Source organism: Maniola hyperantus, chromosome 14 (assembly GCF_902806685.2).
Source record: "Maniola hyperantus chromosome 14, iAphHyp1.2, whole genome shotgun sequence".
NCBI lineage: Eukaryota > Metazoa > Arthropoda > Insecta > Lepidoptera > Nymphalidae > Maniola > Maniola hyperantus.
In genome coordinates, this window is record NC_048549.1 from 14,541,542 (window position 1) to 14,561,754 (window position 20,213).

At 41.7% G+C, this 20,213-nt stretch overlaps 1 protein-coding gene and 2 non-coding genes across 5 annotated transcripts; 2 read left to right on the forward strand and 1 right to left on the reverse strand.

Moving 5' to 3' along the window:
• The first annotated feature begins 252 nt into the window (after positions 1–252).
• Positions 253–19,975, forward strand: LOC117988295 (uncharacterized). Of its 3 annotated transcripts, none has more exons than XM_069503094.1 (10): positions 253–552; positions 12,616–12,772; positions 12,987–13,149; positions 14,941–15,074; positions 15,725–15,884; positions 16,216–16,345; positions 16,877–16,954; positions 17,227–18,163; positions 18,274–18,437; positions 19,343–19,975. In XM_069503094.1, exons 1-10 carry the CDS (start codon positions 374–376, stop codon positions 19,518–19,520), a joined length of 2,280 nt encoding a protein of 759 aa, XP_069359195.1. In that variant the 5' UTR covers positions 253–373; the 3' UTR covers positions 19,521–19,975. The 3 variants fall into 3 exon arrangements, with proteins under 3 accessions (XP_069359195.1, XP_069359196.1, XP_069359197.1); XM_069503095.1 differs by having other exon boundaries at positions 278–336; XM_069503096.1 differs by lacking the exons at positions 253–552; positions 12,616–12,772; positions 12,987–13,149 and adding an exon at positions 14,028–14,528.
• On the reverse strand, positions 572–643 carry TRNAE-UUC (transfer RNA glutamic acid (anticodon UUC)). Its single transcript has one exon. It is a non-coding gene; the product is annotated as a tRNA-Glu (tRNA).
• TRNAG-UCC (transfer RNA glycine (anticodon UCC)) lies at positions 13,201–13,272 on the forward strand. The gene has a single exon. It is a non-coding gene; the product is annotated as a tRNA-Gly (tRNA).
• Positions 19,976–20,213: the final 238 nt, after the last annotated feature.

Sequence of the window (20,213 nt, forward strand, 5' to 3'; positions counted from 1 at the left end):
TAGGATAAGTTAAGTTTTTTTGAGGTTATGTTGATAACTTTAACTTAGTTTCTTCATAGACTTTAAATGAATTATGAATAAAAGCTTAGTTAAATGTTCGCGAGAGACTTAGAAACAGTAAATTTAATGTGACTAAAGTAGGCAACTATGTTCTTTCTCAGTTTGGCATAATTTGTGTTTATTTTAGTATTTTATCTTTTTATATGAGATATTTTGTTTTTCTGAATAAATAGTGAAGTGATTTGAGTCATTTTTGGTAAACTCTCGGGATTTAAAATAAAATTAGAGAAATTCAAAGTTAAATCTTTTTCGTGTTAAAAACTACAATATTAATAGGTACGTGAAGTTCGGTGAAGATTTAAAATTAGTCGAAATGGCAAATAGAGTCAGTAATAATTGTTGTAGTGCCGCATCGGTAGAGCGCGCGGGTTTGCCCGGACTTTTACGTGATCTGCAAAGACTTTCCGAAGACCAAGATTCGGCTGACATAGTGTTCATCCTTGGCACGGCAGAAGAAAAAGTCTACGCTCACAAAATAATATTATTTGCAAGGTAAAAACGCAAAAAGAGTTTCCCGTACCGGGAATCGAACCCGAGCCTCCTGGGTGAAAGCCAGGTATCCTAGCCACTAGACCATACGGGATATGAATATAATATTGAAATTAACAAATTTATTCTTAGTGTAGTAGGTAGTTAGTTGCTACACTTATAATTGATAAGATAATATTATGTAAATGAAAAGCACATTATTAATACTCTAATCTACTAATAAAGTACGACGTAACTGTATCGAATTAAAAATTAATGTACAACTTGAGTGGATAATTAAAATTTCTACAAACATGCCTAGTAGCGCCATCTTGTATAATTTTATATAACTATCGTTATTAGCCTCTCACCACTAGATGGCGTTAACAGCGAAATTTTTAGAAAAGTTGAAAACGTTTCCATACCTCTGGACTCTCGCGTCATATTATTATTATATCAACCCTTTTTCAACCTTCTTAGATTGAACAACATAATAGTCAGAAGTAACCTACGATTACGAATAGGTACTAACGAAAACAAGAAATCAGCCCGCATGAACTGCTGGAAGTTTTATTACATTTACATAAAAAAGGACGCCCGCCCGCCCGCCCGCCCGCCCTGTCCCGAATCATGTGTTCCGATTTCAATAAAAAGCCGAAAATCGACTTATAACTTTTGTCTGCTTAGGTACGGGATACCACTAAAGCTATGCCGAAACTTGGACATGACCACTGAGTTACAGATAACTAGATGATATTACTTATAAGGGTACTATTATATCTTCTGTGCTTAGGTACCTATATACTAAAATATATAAAAGGAAAAGGTGACTGACTGACTGACTGACTGATCTATCAACGCACAGCTCAAACTACTGGACGGATCGGGCTGAAATTTGGCATGCAGATAGTTATTATAACGTAGGCATCCGCTAAGAAAGAATTTTTTAAAAGTCAACCCCTAAGGGGGTGAAATAGGGGTTTGAAATTTATGTAGTACACGCGGACGAAGTCGCAAGCATAAGCTAGTATACTATATAGGTATACCTACTTCGTCCGCGACCGTGGATGTAGGTTTTTTAAAAATCTCGAGGAAAGTCTTTGCCTTTCCTTAGGGTTTCTAGTTTGCCTATGACACCTCTAGTCTCTGAGATCTCATAGGCATAACTTCGTATTTGAGCCCTTGCCCACGGCGACTTTTTGTAGCGATACAGTAGCGATGCTGTCGCGCGTCCGCATCGATACGGTCGCGAAGCGGTCGCTAGCTGTGTGCCCTCGCCCACGGTCTCAGATTCAGTCGCGATGCAAACGCGATATTGTCACGCTTCTGTGTCGATGCAAACGAGAAAAAATGTTGCACTGATGCTCGGTTCTCTATTCACGCGCCACCCTCCCTCCGTTCTTCCCCCGATGTCATCCGACAAAGTCGCGCGTTTGCATCGATACAGTCGCGATGCAGTAGCACGTTGCAAATGCGACTAACACGCGTTAGTAGTGATGCTGGCGTGCGTTTAGTAAACGCGCGACAGCATCGCTACAAAAAGTCGCCGTGGGCGAGGGCTCTTAGAGAATATTGTGAATATTGGCAAAATAACTAGCTTTTACTTTCACCCAAGTAATAAGTTTCACCGTACATTTCCCTCACACTTTTGTGTACATGTGATATACGATACGAGTTAGGTAGGTACCTACTTGGCGGATTTTTGTGGCCTTTGTTAATGTATTTTTTTACTCTTGGTGATTTATTGCAGTTATTTTCATTGTTAAGGTTTTTATGGCTTAAGTAACTCTTAGGGTTGTTACGCTCTTATACGTGCAAACTGCAAATACGTTTCGAAGTAGTCATAGAACTATTTGTATGGTAGTTTACGCACTACATCTGACTTCCGTCATCCGATATCTCTCCGTCATCCGTGAGAATACCAGCGATTATCTACGACATATTATGTCATAAGCTCCCATACAAAAGAAAGAGGAACATATTTTCACGGACTCGAATCGGATGAGTGCGTAACCGCCGTCATCCGTGAGAATAGCTCGAATATGCCTCGGATTCAAATCGGACATATTATGACGGTAGATCATTATGTCAAAGATGTCCACTGAATAGCTTGGATTTGGACCAGAGATCGATATTCGAGTTCGGTCCAAATTTTTATATCCGTATTTTCACGTATTCGGATCGGATGATTGCGTAACCGCTCTTAAGGACTCTGGATACATAAAAAGCGGCGACGCAAGTGATATTATAATATTATACGTAGGTACTAGTTGTAGTTGATGCCCGCGACTTGTGTTGACCGAACGCGTGAGTCAAGGTTTATAAAACCCCGTGGGCACTCTTTGATTGTCTGAGATAAACGGTAGCTTAGGTATATCAAACGAAACTATTTTTCCGAATTGAATTTCGAATGTTTTTTGAAAACATGTTTGTGATTAGTTGGTGACTCAAAATGGTTAACATAGCCACCGAGATTTTTGGCTCTGTCATTTGGTTGTATGGGATCCTAGCAGAGAGAGCGGCTATACTGACTTATTTCCGCTGCGTACAAAGTTGCAAAGTTCCATCATGATCAACCCGTCGCCGGCTCACTACGGAGCACGGGTCCCCTCTCAGAGTGAGAATGGTTTTGACCATAGTCTACCACGTTCGCCAAGTGCGGATTGGCAGACCTCACTCACCTTTGAAAACATTATGGAGAACTCTCAGGCATGCAGGTTTCCCCACGATGTTTTCCTTCACCGTTAAAGCAAGTGATAGTTAATTACTTAAAACGCACATAACTCCGAAAAGTTAGAGGTGCGTGTCCGGGATCGAACGGCCACCTTCGGTTTAAAGGCGGACGTCCTAACCACTAGGCTATCACAGCTTATGCATGTTCCATGAGTCTGAATTTCAGTAATTACGAAATTCTGTTTCTAAACTTGTAAATGGAGTTATAAATTCGTAAAGCGACTTGAATACATCGCGCTACCATCAATCACCCCCTCCCCGGTCCCCCCCTGTCTGTAATTAAGTCTGGAATAATCCTCATACTGGCGGATTACAGGCCGAATTATGAAGTTGCTAATTACTACATAATCAGGAGCGGGATCGGCGGATCTCTTTGGATCGGCTGAAAATTGCGCAGACTGAGAGCTTATTGAATCTACATTCATAATGATTGAGACACAATCGACTAACAAAGGGCTGTAGATGAAACAAATAGAATTAGGTACAGACTATACGCATAAAAAGGCAGTCTGGAACACCGCAGTGACGTAAGTTCGCTTTGTGTGTTCTATCGCCTTTCTAATGAGGAGTGCTCTGAAGAGTTATTTGACCTCATTCTTCGAGGCTTTTTCTACAACCGCATCGCGCGCCACCACACGCTATTTCACCATCACCACCTGCCCCACCTGGGTGCCTGGTGCACTTCGACCACCCGTTGTGCCAGATCCTTCTTTCCACGCACATGCAAACTGTGGTATCAACCCTCTTCAGCGGTGTTTGCCACTAGATTACAACATCGGTCAGATTTTTATTTGCAATATATCGTGAACTTTTACAAAATGTAGGATTTTTAAAGATTTTTTCGCGTCTTTTTTTGGTGTTATCATATCAGTTATCATCAGTAGTATCACCTGTGTTCGTTTTTGCTAGCGTTCTGGTATTATAGTTAAGGCGAGTCACCGAGGCTAAGCGGAAAAAACTGGTTTGCTAGATCAAATGTTTTAGGTATTTACTATTAAATAATGGCCTTGCTAAAAATATACAATATATCTAAAGACATTTTCTAAAGAATGTGCTACTTTGATACACAATAGGAAGTACTTCACTCGATCAAATAAAATCTTGAAATAAGCCGAAATAAAAGTCTAAAACGAATTATTTAATACTAAAATTTCTGACTTGGCAAATAATTTTTATATAGAAATATTTGTCTTTAAGTACTACAGAGAACCTGCTAAATTTTGGTTTTCAACAGGACTTCTATAATTTATTAAATTCAAATTTAACGTTTGAAACACAGAATTTGAACGTTGCCAAGCGGTTTACTTCAAAGCTGCGCTGCCCGCCTCGGTGACTCGCCTTAACCGGTAATAACCGGGATGCTAAACGTGGGTAATTTGTATCAGCGTGACAGCAACAGGGGGCGCTATGATTGATGACGCAGACGACACCCGCACGGAGACGCGGCACGGCAAGCTATCTTATAATGCAATTTGCGGGTAGTCCGTGTATTTAGCTGATAAAACCTCCATTCCTCAAATTAAGTGGCAAAATATATTCTTATTTCTCATTATGACGACATTTCATTTTGACGACCTCCCCGGTGCAGTGTGACGTAAGCGCTATGTTCTTGTTAGTGGGAGGTCCCGGGTTCGATTCCCGGCAGGAGTTTGGAATTTAATAATTTCCGAATTTCTGGTCTGGATTGGGGGGAGGCCTCGGCCGTGGCTACCGGCAAAGCCGTACCGGCAAGCGATTTAGCGTTCCGGTATGATGCCGTGAAAAGAAACCAAGGGAGGGGTTATGGGTTTAATAAAAACTGCCACATCCCTTCCAGGTTAGCCCGCATCCATCTTAGATCGCATCATCACTTACCACCAGGTGAATTGCAGTCAAGGGCTAACTTTTATCTGAATAAAAATAAAAATAATTCAAAAAACCGGCCAAGTGCGAGTCAGGCTCGCGCAACGAGGGTTCCGTACTACAGTCGTATTTTTCGTCATTTTGCACGATAATTCAAAAACTATGACGCATAAAAATTTTTTACAAAAAAAATAAAAACCGACTTCGTTACACAAACACTAAAAATTGAAAAATAATTTAATTTATTACCGAATATATTATGTATACAAGAGTTAATATAGTTCCATAATAATACTTTTTGGTGCCGGTGCCAATTAGCTTTAGCTGCGCGAATCGTCTAGACTTCATATTTTTATGGGACTCCACAATGGCACCTCATTGGCACCGACCCCAAAAAATATTATTATGGAACTATATTAACTCTTGTATACATAATATATTCGGTAATAAATTAAATTATTTTTCAATTTTTAGTGTTTGTGTAACGAAGTCGGTTTTTATTTTTTTTGTAAAAAATTTTTATTTCACAATTTTTAGTGGCCCCATGGAATAATGCTATGACTGGTTAAAAGTCTACTGTTTACTAAGCTATTACACTGATCGCGAGCAATTTACTCTTATCCGTTGAGGAGTTCCAGTATCTATCTTCGAAGATGTTCATCAGATCTTCACCAAATTGAAATGGGACCAACTTTGAAGTATACCCTTTCAAACAAAAAAATAATTTTTAAAATCGGTCTAGGCGTTTTCGAGTTATCGGGGAACATACATAAAAAATAAAAAAAAAAAAAAAAAAAAAAAAAAAAGATTCCGACGAATTGAGAACCTCCTCCTTTTTTTGAAGTCGGTTAATAAAAATAAAAATAAATCTGTTTTAGAATGCGCAGGTAAAGCCCTTTCATATGATACCCCACTTGATATAGTTATCTTACTCCGAAAATTGAAAATACTAATTCATGACTACCAGTTCATGACCACAATTTAATTATTTTTGTGTGATGTTACCCTAAATTCACGGTTTTGACATTTTTCCCCTTATGTCTCCTATAAGATCTACCTACCTAACTGCTAAGTCAACGGGTAGTAGGTACCCTGTAGGTTTCTTGACAGACAGACAACAAAGTGCTCATATTAAGGTTCCGTTTTTCCTTTTGAGGTACGGAACTCTAAAAATAATAATAATTAATTTAGAACAGTTTAGATACTTAGATACGTATCTAACAGATCGTTGATCGCTCAAGGAAGCTAAACATAATTAATTAGTCGATACTAATGCGGGCGTGCGGGTTCGGCGGCCATGATTGATGACGCGACACGGACGCGACGCAATCTGCATTATCGCGACAACCGCGCCGCGTCGCGCGTCTGCGGCGTCGTCTGACGGCACCGCATTAATCAACTGTCCTCAGACTCCGCTGCTGATGCTCAAACCGCCATGTTTGTGTTTGGAAATTGTTTCCCGATTAATAGATTTTGTGCTGTTATTAATGGCCTATTCAAACTCAAACTCATAGTATAATGCATAAATTTTAAGTTCTCACGTGCCATTTTAACTTCTTATGTCAATTGTCATGTCAAAAGTACGTTTTTAGTCCTTATTACAAAGGTGAATCGTACTTTTGACATGACAACTACACATACCTAGACCTAGAATGGCGCGTGAGTTCTTATTTTGTACGAACTACAGATTACAGTTCTTACCTTAGATACCTACTACTTTTATAAGTTGCATCGGCAAAATTCGTTTGCGCAGAAAAGCGCAACCTGACGCCTAATGAATTTTCCTGCGTGTTTAGCAGTGGGAGGGCGGGAGGTACATATTGCGCCATAAAAGTTTGTCTGATTTATTGTAGAAAATTAAGCTTTTGGCTCCTTGGATTTTGTTAATTAGATAAACACTAAGGTATTCTTTTGTTATATTCTAGATATTGTACCCACTATAATTTTCCCTCGTCCCTTGCTAGTAATTTTGTCTTTAGGTAATTCAGTGTCTGCAAGTAGAGCACGAAGGGGGTAATCTACAGCCACGAAGTTGGCAATATTCTAATTCGCCCCATTCAGCGCAGTTGGTGCAAATTACAGCGCTGTTGTCTAATCAACACTATTTACAGTGCCTTTTTGCATGGATATATATAGTTAGGTAAAGACCGTGAGTGGCATAGGCACTTTGACAACTCCATGATATTCCGGGATGAAAAATCCCGGAAAATCAAAGTATTGCCAAGAGATTTTTAAAAACCTACGTTGGGGTTTCAAGATGCTGGAATAACGACCTCGCACCGGAAGGCGCAGCGTTTGAAGACCCTCCACTAGGTGGACGGATGACTCGCAGGGATTCAGGCAGTGCAAGATCGTGGCGTGTGGAAGTAAGTACAAAACCTACAAGAGACATAAGAAGGGCTGGCTCATTTTTTGCGCAACGGATCAGCCTGGCTGTCCAGCGCGGAAATGCAGCCAGTATTCTTGGCACCATTCCACGCGGTCATGATTTATATAGTAATTAGATAAGGCTAGCTTTAAGTTAAAAAAAAAAAAAAAGAGACATATATATATCCAGTGTGGACATCTATCGGTTGATGATGATGATGATGGTAGGTTAAGAATGCGTACAATAAAAGTTGTAATAAATATAATAAGACGACGTTCAGTTAGCTAATGAGACGTCAAGAGCACGCGATACAACTTGCGGTTGCCGACAATCGAGCCACTTCAGTGAAGCCTGTAGCCGCTTCAATGTGCGTCGTCGACGTGAAAATATTAATATCTAACCACTTATATTGCTACAACCTGGATTTCTAATTTTCTGATAATAAAATATATCATATGCCACTTAGATATAATGCAGCTTTCTACTGGGGAAAGAATTTTCAACAAACCAACAAAGAAACTTACGCATTTGTAATATGGGTAGGTAGTGGCGATAATTACTCTGTAAATATTATCATGATTTATCAATCTTTGATTTATACTAATTTCGAATTTTATGATAAATAACATTTGAACTGTCGATTGATAATGACGGGATTAAGAAAACAACATTTTGGAGTACTTTATATGAAGAGATGAGAGTAAAATATTTGTTTCTGAAACCAGATTTCATATAGGAAAAGCAATTGTATGAATAGTGCGAACGATGTCGTCTGGAAACGTGACGTGGGTTGACACGGACACCGATATTGCGGTCTGGATCTCTTTATTTGCTCTCGGGAGATGAAACCACCTTACTTAGGTACATCTTTATTGCAGTGAGTCGCTCGCCATTCGCCTCTGACTTTCCACATACCCTTTTCAAATAGCTGAACAATACGGAATTTACGACGAGAAGACATTTTCTAGGATTTCGTACACAAAGGGTATCAACGGGACCTATTACTTAGCCTACGCTGTCCGTCAGTCTGTCAGCTGTACATAATTTTTTTAAGATTAATGCGAGCCAACGAGCAGTCGGGCCACCTGATGTTAAGTGATTACCGCCCTTAAACATTTGGAGTACCAGAGGAACCACCAATGCGTTGCCTGCCTTTCAGGAATTTGTTAGTCCGCCCCTTGAATAACCCCATGTTGTAATGGGAACACCGCTGAAGGGAGTTGATTCCACAGTTTGCATGGGCGTGGAACAAAGGATCTGGCACAAGTCACAACGGGTGATCGAAGTGCAAGGGTGGAATTGTTTGCGGTGGCGTGCGGTGCGGTTGTAGAAAAAGAAGGGTGGAATGAGATCAAACAACTAACTCTTCAGAGCACTCTCCACTATAGAGGCGATAGAACACGCAAAGAGAGCTTACGTCTCTGCGGTGCTCCAGGCTTTCCAACGAGCCGATTAGTTTGGGATCGTCCACAAGTCGAACAGCCCGCCTTTGGAGCCGATCAAACGGAAGGAGTTGGTACTGGGGTGCTCCGACTCAAAGGTGCGAGCCTCCATATGTGGGCGGACTTGCGCTTTATAGAGAAGGAGCCTGTGTTCGGGCGCGAAGTACCGCTTTGCTCTGTTGAGCACCCCAAGCTTTTTGGAGGCTAATAATAATATGGCCTTACTTTCCAAATGATCCCGAAATTGTACTTGGAGAGTTGATATACTATCTCTTCCAGCGTTCTTACATAATGTCCATTACAGTGAAGTTATTGTTTCAGGAGTCAAAAAACTTTTTGAAACTCTACAGTAATTGTAGGCAACATTAAATTGTGTTCAGTTTTCAGCATGCAACGGTTTTTAAAGACTTTGAAGTGAGTTTAAATACATTTTGGAAGCAGGCGGCGCATGCCGCGGGCCTGCGGCATGCAAATTGCGGTTTCTTTGGGCTTATCAACAAATATTTATGTAAATGAACTGAAAATAATGATTCAAATCTTTTGCAAGAGTTTTGAATGGTTTTTGTTTTAGTTTATAATTGCTGTCATCGCTATCCATATTATAAATGCGAAAGTGTGTTTGTTTGTTGGTTTATTGGTTTACTAGCTGATGCCGGCGACTTCGTCCGTGGGGATTTAGGTTTCTAAAATCTGCAGGTCTTTATCTATACCCATGCAAAAAATCACGTCAATCCGTTGCACCGTTGCAACGTGATTGAAGGGCAAACCAACAAACACACTTTCGCATTTACAATATGGGTAGTGATTGGTTTGTTGGTTTGTCCTTTAATCAAGTCGCAACGGAGCAACGGATCGACATGATTTTTTACATGGGTTTACTAGACATCGGAATATATTAGGTACCATCAAAATGCCAAAATATTGTGCATGCTTTGCACAAAAAATGGTCCAAATACCTAGATTGGTAGTACTAAGTATGTAGTATGACAGTTATATAATTTTCACACTCTCGTTCTGATTAAAATGAAATAGGTACCATGAGTTAACACGCTTGTAGCGTGTGTCGGTTAACAGAGCAAGTTGCACAATCGTCGCGATGAATGGGAAAAGTTGCAACAAATACAATGCAACTGGACCGACGCGGACGACGCAACATACAGCATGGCTGCTTGTTACAAACAAACAACCTGGAACAACTTGTTTACTGACAACTAGCTGATGCCCGTGACTTCGTTCGCGTGGATTTAGTCTTTTAAAAATCCCGTGGGAACTCTTTAATTTTCCGGGATAATAACCTATGTCCGGGATAGTAGCCTATGTCACTCTCCAGGTCTTTAACTATATCCATGCAAAAAATCACGTCGATCCGTTACTCCGTTGCGGCGTGATTGAAGAACAAACCAGCAAACAAACACACTTTTGCATTTTAAAGTGTGCGAGCAGCCAACGTTAATATTAACAAACGTTTTAACGTTTTAACGTAATTAACGTTTGTATTAATAAACGTCTTTCTTTCTTTTTCTTTCAACGTCAGCTACTGGAATGGATACTTGGAATGAAAAGCAGAATTCCTTATTCTACTTTAAATCCAATAGGGAATCAAATAATAAGAAAATACTGTACATCGACCTTTTGAGAGAGATAGCAGTTTCGTAGAGCGTTGACTCTGTCGTTGAGACCGACAAAACGTCAGAAAGGTATGAGTGACAGAGACCACGCTCTACAAAGCCGAAATCTCACTCAAGGTCAATGTACCTACAATATTTTCTCCCGCGTAGGTACCTACAACCCATCAGAAATATCTCCGCACCTCGCTGGATTGCGTTTCCCCTCGCACTTTCCCGCAGCTTGCCTATTTTCGCCTATCCAGTACCGTTGCCAACTCAAGCGCGTTACATGACGTCACTAAGCCAGGCAGATATTTCCGACGGGTTGTACTCAGTGGCGTGCATAGGGTTTAAAGCCAGGGTAAGCAGTAGTTAGGTAAGCAAGTCAAATAATAATGAGCATTGAGCAATTTCAACCGAGTTAACTATTTCTTGGGTAAGCAGCGCTTTTATGCCTCTATGAGTTGCACGCCACTGGTTGTACTGAATTCAATATGCTGGTACATGCAACGCACACAATGTTCACTACACGGAAACCGCAACACGCCTCGCGAGTCGCGAGTCGCGACGTGAACGAGGCACTCTCCGCCTCAACATGATTAATTTCCCAAACTTTTCACTTCCACATAATAATAATTCTGTTTCGGCTAAATACAACTTCGTGATAAGCAATTACGTAGGTTCACTCAGCCTAATTTTCAAAACATCATCATCATCAATCTATCGCCGGCTCACTACTGAGGGCGGGTCTCTTCTCAGAATGAAAAGGGTTTGCCCATAGTCTACCACGTAGGTCAAATGCAGATTGACAGACTTCACACAGCTGTAAAAACATTATGGAGAACTCTCAGGCAGGCCGGTTTCCTTACTAACGGACATAACTCGATCGTATGTAATATGTATGGAGCGAGTAACGGAGAATATCCTCTGTTAAAGTTTCATCAACATTTTACTTGACAGTCTTGACACGTATAAATCCTTTTAGGAAGTAGGTACGAATATACTTAGGTGATAATTGAGAATTGAGATAATAAAGATTATTTAATGCAGATATTGCCTTCTTGTGCGACACAGACCACTGTGGGACAATGCAACACCGATAATGTTTCAGCACAAGAGTTTGAGCTCGGAATAAATTGAAGATAAGTAGAAAAGTTTGAACGCGCCGGTACGCCTGGAGAAAAGTTTTTGACGCGTTTTATAATAATTATTTTCCTTTATTTTTTTTATAAGTTTTACTTATAGAAGTTGAGAATAGATGCTTCTGATTTATTGATATTTTAGTGTACAGTTTTTTTTTAATTTTAAATATTACAATAAAACTTAAAGCTAGCCTTCTCTAATTACTATATTATGTTTTGCGAATATCACAATCTTCATCATCATGATCAATCCATCGTCAACCTTCTTCTGAGCACGGTTCGCCTCTATGAGAAGTAAGTATTAAGATTATTAAGACTATGGTCTGCTACGCTGGCCCAGTGCCGATTGGCAGACTATGGGCAGACTTCACACACATTTTGAGAACATTTTGGAAAACTTTCGGCCATGCAGATTTCCTCACGATGTTTTCCTTCACCTATCGGTAGTCAGATTTACTTGCGATCAAAAAGCTTTTACCTTTTAGAATCTTGCTTTTGGGAGTCGAGGCACCTTCCTTAATCCTATAGAAGACAAGAAAGACAAGACTAATGGATCGCGGCATAGGTCCGGGCAATCAATTAACCTCCCGACCAACACGCCTCCATGTCATTAATCAGCCAGCTTCCGAATCATTAATTATGTCAGCTACTGATAGCGAACGTTGATCAACTTGCTAATCTTGTGTAATTCCCACCATTGCGCTAAACGGTTCTTAACAAAATTCGTAATCATCATACTTAATTAGAAAATCTGCAAAAGTGTGTGCGCAAATAAGCGCTACTCTCTATTCCGTCACTTTCATAGTCCAATAGCAATGTACTCTGTGGCCAATAGGAAGGCAATCCGCCGTATTTTTTTATATATAAAACGTATCTAACGTTAATTAATAATAATGTTACAGATGTATGTAAAGTACCTATGTAATGTTATTCATCATTTTTTGTTTTATCAGGTGCAAAAGTTTTCAAAACACGAAACGCGGCGAAGTTTGTCGGATCCCAGGATGCACCATAACGCCATCTGCTGGCACCCAACCCACACCAATACGTATGCCACATGTTCAGCCGGAAACTTTCAGGCTTTTTATACAATACGTTTACACAGGAAAGGTAATTATTAAGTTTAGTTCAACATTCAATAAAAATAAAGAAGTAGAAAAAAAACTGATATAGTTTATCAGTGCCATCTAGTGTCGAATAGTTGAATCTAGTACTAGTGGTATATAGCGGCGCCGTCTGTCGTTAAATAGCTACAAAAATGTGAAACCTGATTTTCTTTACAAAAATAATTTGAACTTCAAATAATCAAGTATTTGTTTCACAGCTTCTACTCCATGACTCAGGGGTGTTCGAAATGATGACACTAGCCGCAGATTTGGGAGTAGAAGATCTTCGCGCCGCTTGCGAAGATCATGTGACTTCTACATTGAGCGTGGAAAGCGCATGCACATTACTTGCTGCTGCAATGGAAATTCAAGATAGACCAGGTATTTTTACCTAAATAAACCTTAACTATAATTTCAGCAACGCTTTCATCGGCGATGGTGGTGTAATGGTCAGCATAGTTGCCTTCCAAGCAGTTGATCCGGGTTCGATTCCCGGCCATCGCACACTTTTTGTCCTTGAATTTAAAAACAGTTAAATACAAGATTTTTAATTTACCTCTGATATAATATAGTCAGGTATATATTTGTTATAATTATGACTGAAAAAAGAATGTTATACTATGTACTGAAAGAGCATAAGACGATTTTTTTTTTAAGTATCTTTTGTAAAAGCAGTGTAAAATAGCCGCTACACTAACCAATCTGTCCGATTCGCAGGACATAATTTATTTGCTATCATTTCAATAAAAACTCAATAGTCCCAAAACCATTTCAATAAAAACTCAATAGTCCAAGTTATCTATGGCGCGGTTAATTTTTTGATCTGTTACTTGTCCACCATATTGTTATCCGCATTCGTTTTGTTTGTCTATGGCATTCCTTTTGAGCTTTTGACGGAAAAAGCGACGCCGGCTTCGCGGCCTTTTGTTTTAGTGAATTTATAAGTTTTCGTGCAAGAAATAAAACTTAAAAATGGCTTACAAAGGCCCACCGAAAGTGCAAAAGGTGATGGTGCAGCCCATCAACCTCATCTTCAGATATTTGCAGAACAGGAGTCGTGTACAAATTTGGCTGTACGAAAATGTGAACTTGAGGATCGAGGGCCACATTGTAGGATTCGACGAATACATGAACATTGTGCTAGACGAGGCCGAGGAAGTGCATATGAAAACAAAAGCCCGCAAGCAGATAGGACGAATTATGATGAAAGGAGACAATATCACACTCATCCAAAATGTCAACCCAAATGCAACGACAGTGTAAAGTTTAGGTTAAAGCGCTGAACATTCCTAGCTGTTAAGTGTATCGTCATTGTTTGTGGTTTGTGAATCTATTCACCGTTGATCAAGTAGATCAATTTTTCATTAAACTTAAGATCTACAAATTGGCTTTTATTTTTCTAACCTCAAAACTACCTATTTCACTCTATCTGCTTGCCCAAACAACAAACAACCATATTCATTATAATCACTGTAAAAAATAACACCTGTAGCTAAATCAGAATCATGTTCTCATGAAATCAATAGTTATATATTTTGAAACTTGCATACAGCAGCTCAACCTTTTAAGAATTTTATAGAAAGCTAGAAAAATAGTCAACTATCAAGTCATATTATAAGTCTTAGCTAAGTACTCAAAAGATTACTATGAGTAACTCTGGATTGTTGTATTTTTTGTTGAACATAATAAAAATGCATTCCATTGGTTTTTTGCTCAGTGAAGTGTATATTACAGTAAAGCAGCTCTACAACTAATAAAAGGTGAGATAAAACTAGAATATCAACTTTATTTATTACTTTCTTTAGAATAATTGATGTTATTTGCTCCAATTATTTTGCCCCGGAGTAAATCTTTTCAAGTTAAAAGTGGTCTACATCCATCTCCCTAACTAAGCAATTTTTGTGTAGAATGGCGGCCTTGCACCAAAAAAACATCATTAAGAGATCCCCACTAAGTAGACATCAAACGAGTCACAGGAAGCCGCTGAATTCAGGCAGTGCATGAGCTTGATGAGTGGAAGTCTCTCCAAGAGACCTAAGCCCAACAATGGACATCTATTGGTTGATATGAATGAGTAGAACAGAGTCAGTACAAATGAAACGGGCAGCATATACAAAACTTTGCTTCTGTTGGGTGTTCCACAACACTTCAAAAGTTCACAATACATTGCAGGTGGTAAGAGTGCATCATCGTTCATGGAGCGCTGCATCTCCTTCGTCGGAGACAATGCTGCCGACTGCATCAAGACCAACGCCTTCCTCAACCTGCCCAAGGAAGCTCTGATCAAGCTGATATCCTCGGACTTTGTTAGTATTTGTATTTATTTATTTATTAAAGAAGAATATTTACATTTAATGTTGGTCTCCCAAGGAACAAGGAATACAAGCTATCTCCAAATATAATATGAGATTATACCAAATATAATAATTGGTCAAATTGATGAGCCTTAGCTTTATTTCCATGGGAACTCTTTCATTTTTTGGAAAATTAGCTTGTGTACATCCCTAGGATGTAAGCTACCTCTGTAGTCTGTACCTTTCATCAAAATTGGTTAAATGGATAGTCCAATTAGTTAGGTACAGTACGCGGGCGAAAGTAATATAAGTCAACCTTTAGAAGCAGATAGCAGATTTGTAGAGCGCTGTCCCTGTTGTTGAGACTGTCAAAACGTCATATAGGTACGAGTGACAGAGACACCGCTCTGCAAATCCGAAATATCATTCTAAAAGCTGATGTACATTACTTTCTGCTCCATACTTGAATTTGCTCTATTTACATTTAACAAACATGGTAAGTTACTATTACTTGTTCAAAAGAATACTGATTGCATTTTAAAAATATCTCGTTTCATGATGTAATACAATATATTCTATTTGTCTTCTTAATGTTTCTTCCAATGCAACTACAGCAGTAAATTTGATAAATGAACTGGGACCATTTTCCACTTTTCCTCCAGCTCAGCCTAGAAGAGGAGGAGGTGTGGCGCTGCGCGCTGGCGTGGGCCAAGCAGCGCGCGGGCGTGACGCAGCCCACCGCGCACTGGACGGAGGAGGAGCGCGCGCGCGTGTGCCACCATCTGGCGCCGCTGATGCAGCATGTGCGCTTGCTGCTCATTGGTAACTTACCCATGTGCCATACCTGAAAGAGGTTCCGAGACGGTCAAGCACGTAGTTTTGTTTTGCTTGATGCGCCCGTCAAGCTACTTGATCAAGCAAACGGTACTTTTGTCATACATCGAACACTCCGAACGTCGCGTCAAGCAAAAATATAAAATTGCAGCAATCACGCGTCAAACACGTAAACGCTTGACTCAAGCATCGAACAAACTTTATAAACGGTTAAAATGCTTGACTCAAGCAAAAATCTACTTGCTTGACCGTCTCAGAAGCTGTTAAGACGCTTACCCTATACGGGTGCAGAAATTAACGATAGTTGCATACATTACAGACAGTGCAGTGTTTGCGGAGGAGGTGGAGCCCACGGGGGCGGTGCCCATGGAGCTGTCGCTGGAGCGCTACCGCCGAGCCGCACTGCACGCCGCGCCGCGCCCCGAGCCGGACAAGCGGACACAGCCACGGTATGAACGATGTCAGGGTTTAAGCTTCTCTTTGCTAATTTCAATATTTACACACACACGCACATATACACAACATGCATACACATACTGTGCATGCTAATTTCAATTACCAACCCGTGTGACGTCACGACAGCTTATGAATCTAAACAAAATGGCGGCTAGCATTTTCGCGTAAATGCTAGCCGTCATTTTGTTTAGATTCATAAGCTGTCGTGATTTTGTTTTCCACGGGAAAAACTAAATTTAAATGCGTTCTTATTGCATTTATCGATCTTATATATTTTGTGATTTTTTCGTAGTTTATCTATCCCCTTATTCATTGAAATATGTCAGTCACTTGTTCTTGGTTCTTCGATGGATTTCCTCGTTACGGATTTTCTCCTTCAGAGACACCCAACATAGCTCGCTTCATAGCAGGCTGAGCGACTTTGAACTTGTGGACAAGGCCAACTGTCAGTGTCTACGTCTACCTTCTATTCGAATTTAACATAATGTCGACAATCTTAATACCTACATTGTTTTTATTTTCAGGTTAGCGGTGAATATGTTCACCGGCTCCGTGATCCTGCAGCAAGACAAGAGCGCCTTTCAGTCCCTCCTCAACAGCTGGTGAGGGTTTACTGTTCTCTACTTTCACAAAGTTTTTTTTATTTTTTTATTTTTAAGATGGCATACTTTATCTGATAGTGACATGACTAGACTATTTCAGTCCTTTCTTAGCGGACGTCTGCGTCATAATAGCTATCTGCATGCCAAATTTCAGCCCGATCCGTCCAGTAGTTTGAGAGCTGTGCTTTGATAGATCAGTCAGTCAGTTTTCCTTCTATACTTAGATAGATGGTGATAGTTATCTACGAGCTGAACTATAAAAGCATTTGTAGGTGCGGTACTCCAAAGCAATCTTGGCGCCTCGTGTTCCGCGCGTCGACGCACGGCTACTCCGCGCAGGCCTTCCACTCGCACTGCGACGGCATCGCACCCGTGTTGCTGCTCGTGCAGGTCGGTAAATATGTACAATCTTGGCGCCTCGTGTTCCGCGCGTCGACGCACGGCTACTCCGCGCAGGCCTTCCACTCGCACTGCGACGGCATCGCACCCGTGTTGCTGCTCGTGCAGGTCGGTAAATATGTACAATCTTGGCGCCTCGTGTTCCGCGCGTCGACGCACGGCTACTCCGCGCAGGCCTTCCACTCGCACTGCGACGGCATCGCACCCGTGTTGCTGCTCGTGCAGGTCGGTAAATATGTACAATCTTGGCGCCTCGTGTTCCGCGCGTCGACGCACGGCTACTCCGCGCAGGCCTTCCACTCGCACTGCGACGGCATCGCACCCGTGTTGCTGCTCGTGCAGGTCGGTAAATATGTACAATCTTGGCGCCTCGTGTTCCGCGCGTCGACGCACGGCTACTCCGCGCAGGCCTTCCACTCGCACTGCGACGGCATCGCACCCGTGTTGCTGCTCGTGCAGGTCGGTAAATATGTACAATCTTGGCGCCTCGTGTTCCGCGCGTCGACGCACGGCTACTCCGCGCAGGCCTTCCACTCGCACTGCGACGGCATCGCACCCGTGTTGCTGCTCGTGCAGGTCGGTAAATATGTACAATCTTGGCGCCTCGTGTTCCGCGCGTCGACGCACGGCTACTCCGCGCAGGCCTTCCACTCGCACTGCGACGGCATCGCACCCGTGTTGCTGCTCGTGCAGGTCGGTAAATATGTACAATCTTGGCGCCTCGTGTTCCGCGCGTCGACGCACGGCTACTCCGCGCAGGCCTTCCACTCGCACTGCGACGGCATCGCACCCGTGTTGCTGCTCGTGCAGGTCGGTAAATATGTACAATCTTGGCGCCTCGTGTTCCGCGCGTCGACGCACGGCTACTCCGCGCAGGCCTTCCACTCTCTCTTATTGTTAACTAATTTGCCGTGTTGTAGCTGTCCCGCGGCGCCGTGATCGGCGGCTTCTGCTCGGCGGCGTGGGCGGGCGGCGGCGCGGGCGGCTACGTGTCCGCGGAGCGCGCGTTCCTGTTCGCGCTCACGGACACGCCGCAGCGACACGCGCTCGTCAAGAAGGCCTTCGCGCTCTGCTACCATCCCGAGTGAGTGACCTTCCACCATAGACATCATGCTGCCCACGGCCGGTGTGTCGTTTTGTATAGCACCATCTAATGCCAAAGAAGACTGCCATGCCATATCCATATACATACATATAGTGTCTGCTAGCTTTCCAGGGCCCAACCTTTTAACCGATTTTGATGAAATTTGGTATAAAGTTAGCTTTCATATCCCGGAGAAGGACATCGGTTACTTTTTATCCCGGAAAAATATGAAGTTCCTACTGGATTTTTAAAAACCTAAAGCCACTATCATCTATGTTCGGAAATGTTCCCTGCTTTGTGGATAATTTCAAACCTCATGAAAATGTAGGTATCTTCAAAGTAGATTTTTACCGCCTAACCATTCCGCGCATCTTTGCGGATCAAACGATCGTGGCGCCAGCGCACGCAACGACCGCCAGGCGCCAGTGTGTCTCAAATCGGCGCGAAGCACGCACGCCGCTCGTATGCCAAAACCACAAACATGGCCGCATCGCCGCGACTACTATAAATTCGACCATTCATCGTTAACATTGTGCAAGTTTGGTGTCGAACTGCCCGTCGTGGGACGGACAGTGCTACGAAAGGCGGACCTAGGGAGATCACACACGGAAAGCTGCAGACTTTCAAAGGTAGGTGGTATTATCTATTTAGAGGTGTCTGCAGGTTCATGGGGAGAGATTGTCTAGCAAGAGGAAGCAGGGAGCTCTCGAAGCCTTATCAAAACCTATACAGTCCACTAATAAGATTCCCCAAAACCCAGTGACTAAAACCCCTAAACTCATTTGTCAAGTTGGGGAAGAACTCGAACTTGCCCCAACAATCTATTTTGCAATAATTTTACAGCACTTTTTTTGTGACCACGACATTCGCAATAAATAACAGCAAGCTTCGTCTCTTGTGTCCAGTTGCGGTCCGATATTCGGCGCGGGCGCAGACCTGCTGCTCTCGCACAACTGCAACGCCAACAGCGACAGCTACAGCAACCTGCACTCGTACGGCGACGCGGCCGCGCCCGCCTCGCTCGCGCACGACTACAACTTCACCGTGCGCGACTACGAGGTGTTCACCCTTAACCATAATTAGTTGCTAAGGGAGTATTTACACATGAAAACACACACTTAATACCAGCTTAGTACAAGTAAGGCAAGCACACGCTTTGTATGAGATTACAAAATATAACTCGAGCGTCGAAACATTTCAACGTCAAAGCAAAAATATATTAAAGTTAAAGTTCGTCTATACGTCTACAATCAGTGCTCCAAGCGGAAAACTGCTGAAATTAAAACCGGTGGTACTGAAGGATGTTTAGGGTCAATTTTACTCTGACGATATTGTATTTCGACACTCGAATTTTATCAACGTTGGTGTGATAAAATCTTATACTAAGCACCCAAGACCAGCTACGTAATAGGCAATATACGGTCATGCTTCTGCTATTTGATCTTAACTATTATACCTAAGTAAGTAAAATTATATAATGAGTGCTACACAGAACAATGTACTTAGTACCTAACAATTAATTCATGTAGGTACCTACTTCGAAGATATTTTTTCTAGAATATTAAAGATTTTTATTTTAAATTTCTTTTATTTGTATTTTGTATCCTTCGTATTTGGCGCGACGGAGCAACGGATGCGATGCAAACACCTTAGCGAAGCAGTAGGTGTTTGTAGCTACTTCCAAATAGACATACGAGATGGCGTTGTACACTCAGCTTAAACTTGCTAGAAGCACTTGCGCAGTGCGCATGCGCATCTAGAGGGCAACACACAGCA

What these genes read in the sequence shown, in the direction of transcription:
- LOC117988295 (XM_069503094.1), top strand. Translation starts at nt 374, where the DNA reads ATGGCAAATAGAGTCAGTAATAATTGTTGTAGTGCCGCATCGGTAGAG. An exon ending in GGAAATTCAAGATAGACCAG is followed by an intron (nt 13,150 to 14,940) that starts GTATTTTTACCT and finishes AATACATTGCAG; the next exon opens with GTGGTAAGAGTGCATCATCG. An exon ending in TGTGCGCTTGCTGCTCATTG is followed by an intron (nt 15,885 to 16,215) that starts GTAACTTACCCA and finishes CATACATTACAG; the next exon opens with ACAGTGCAGTGTTTGCGGAG.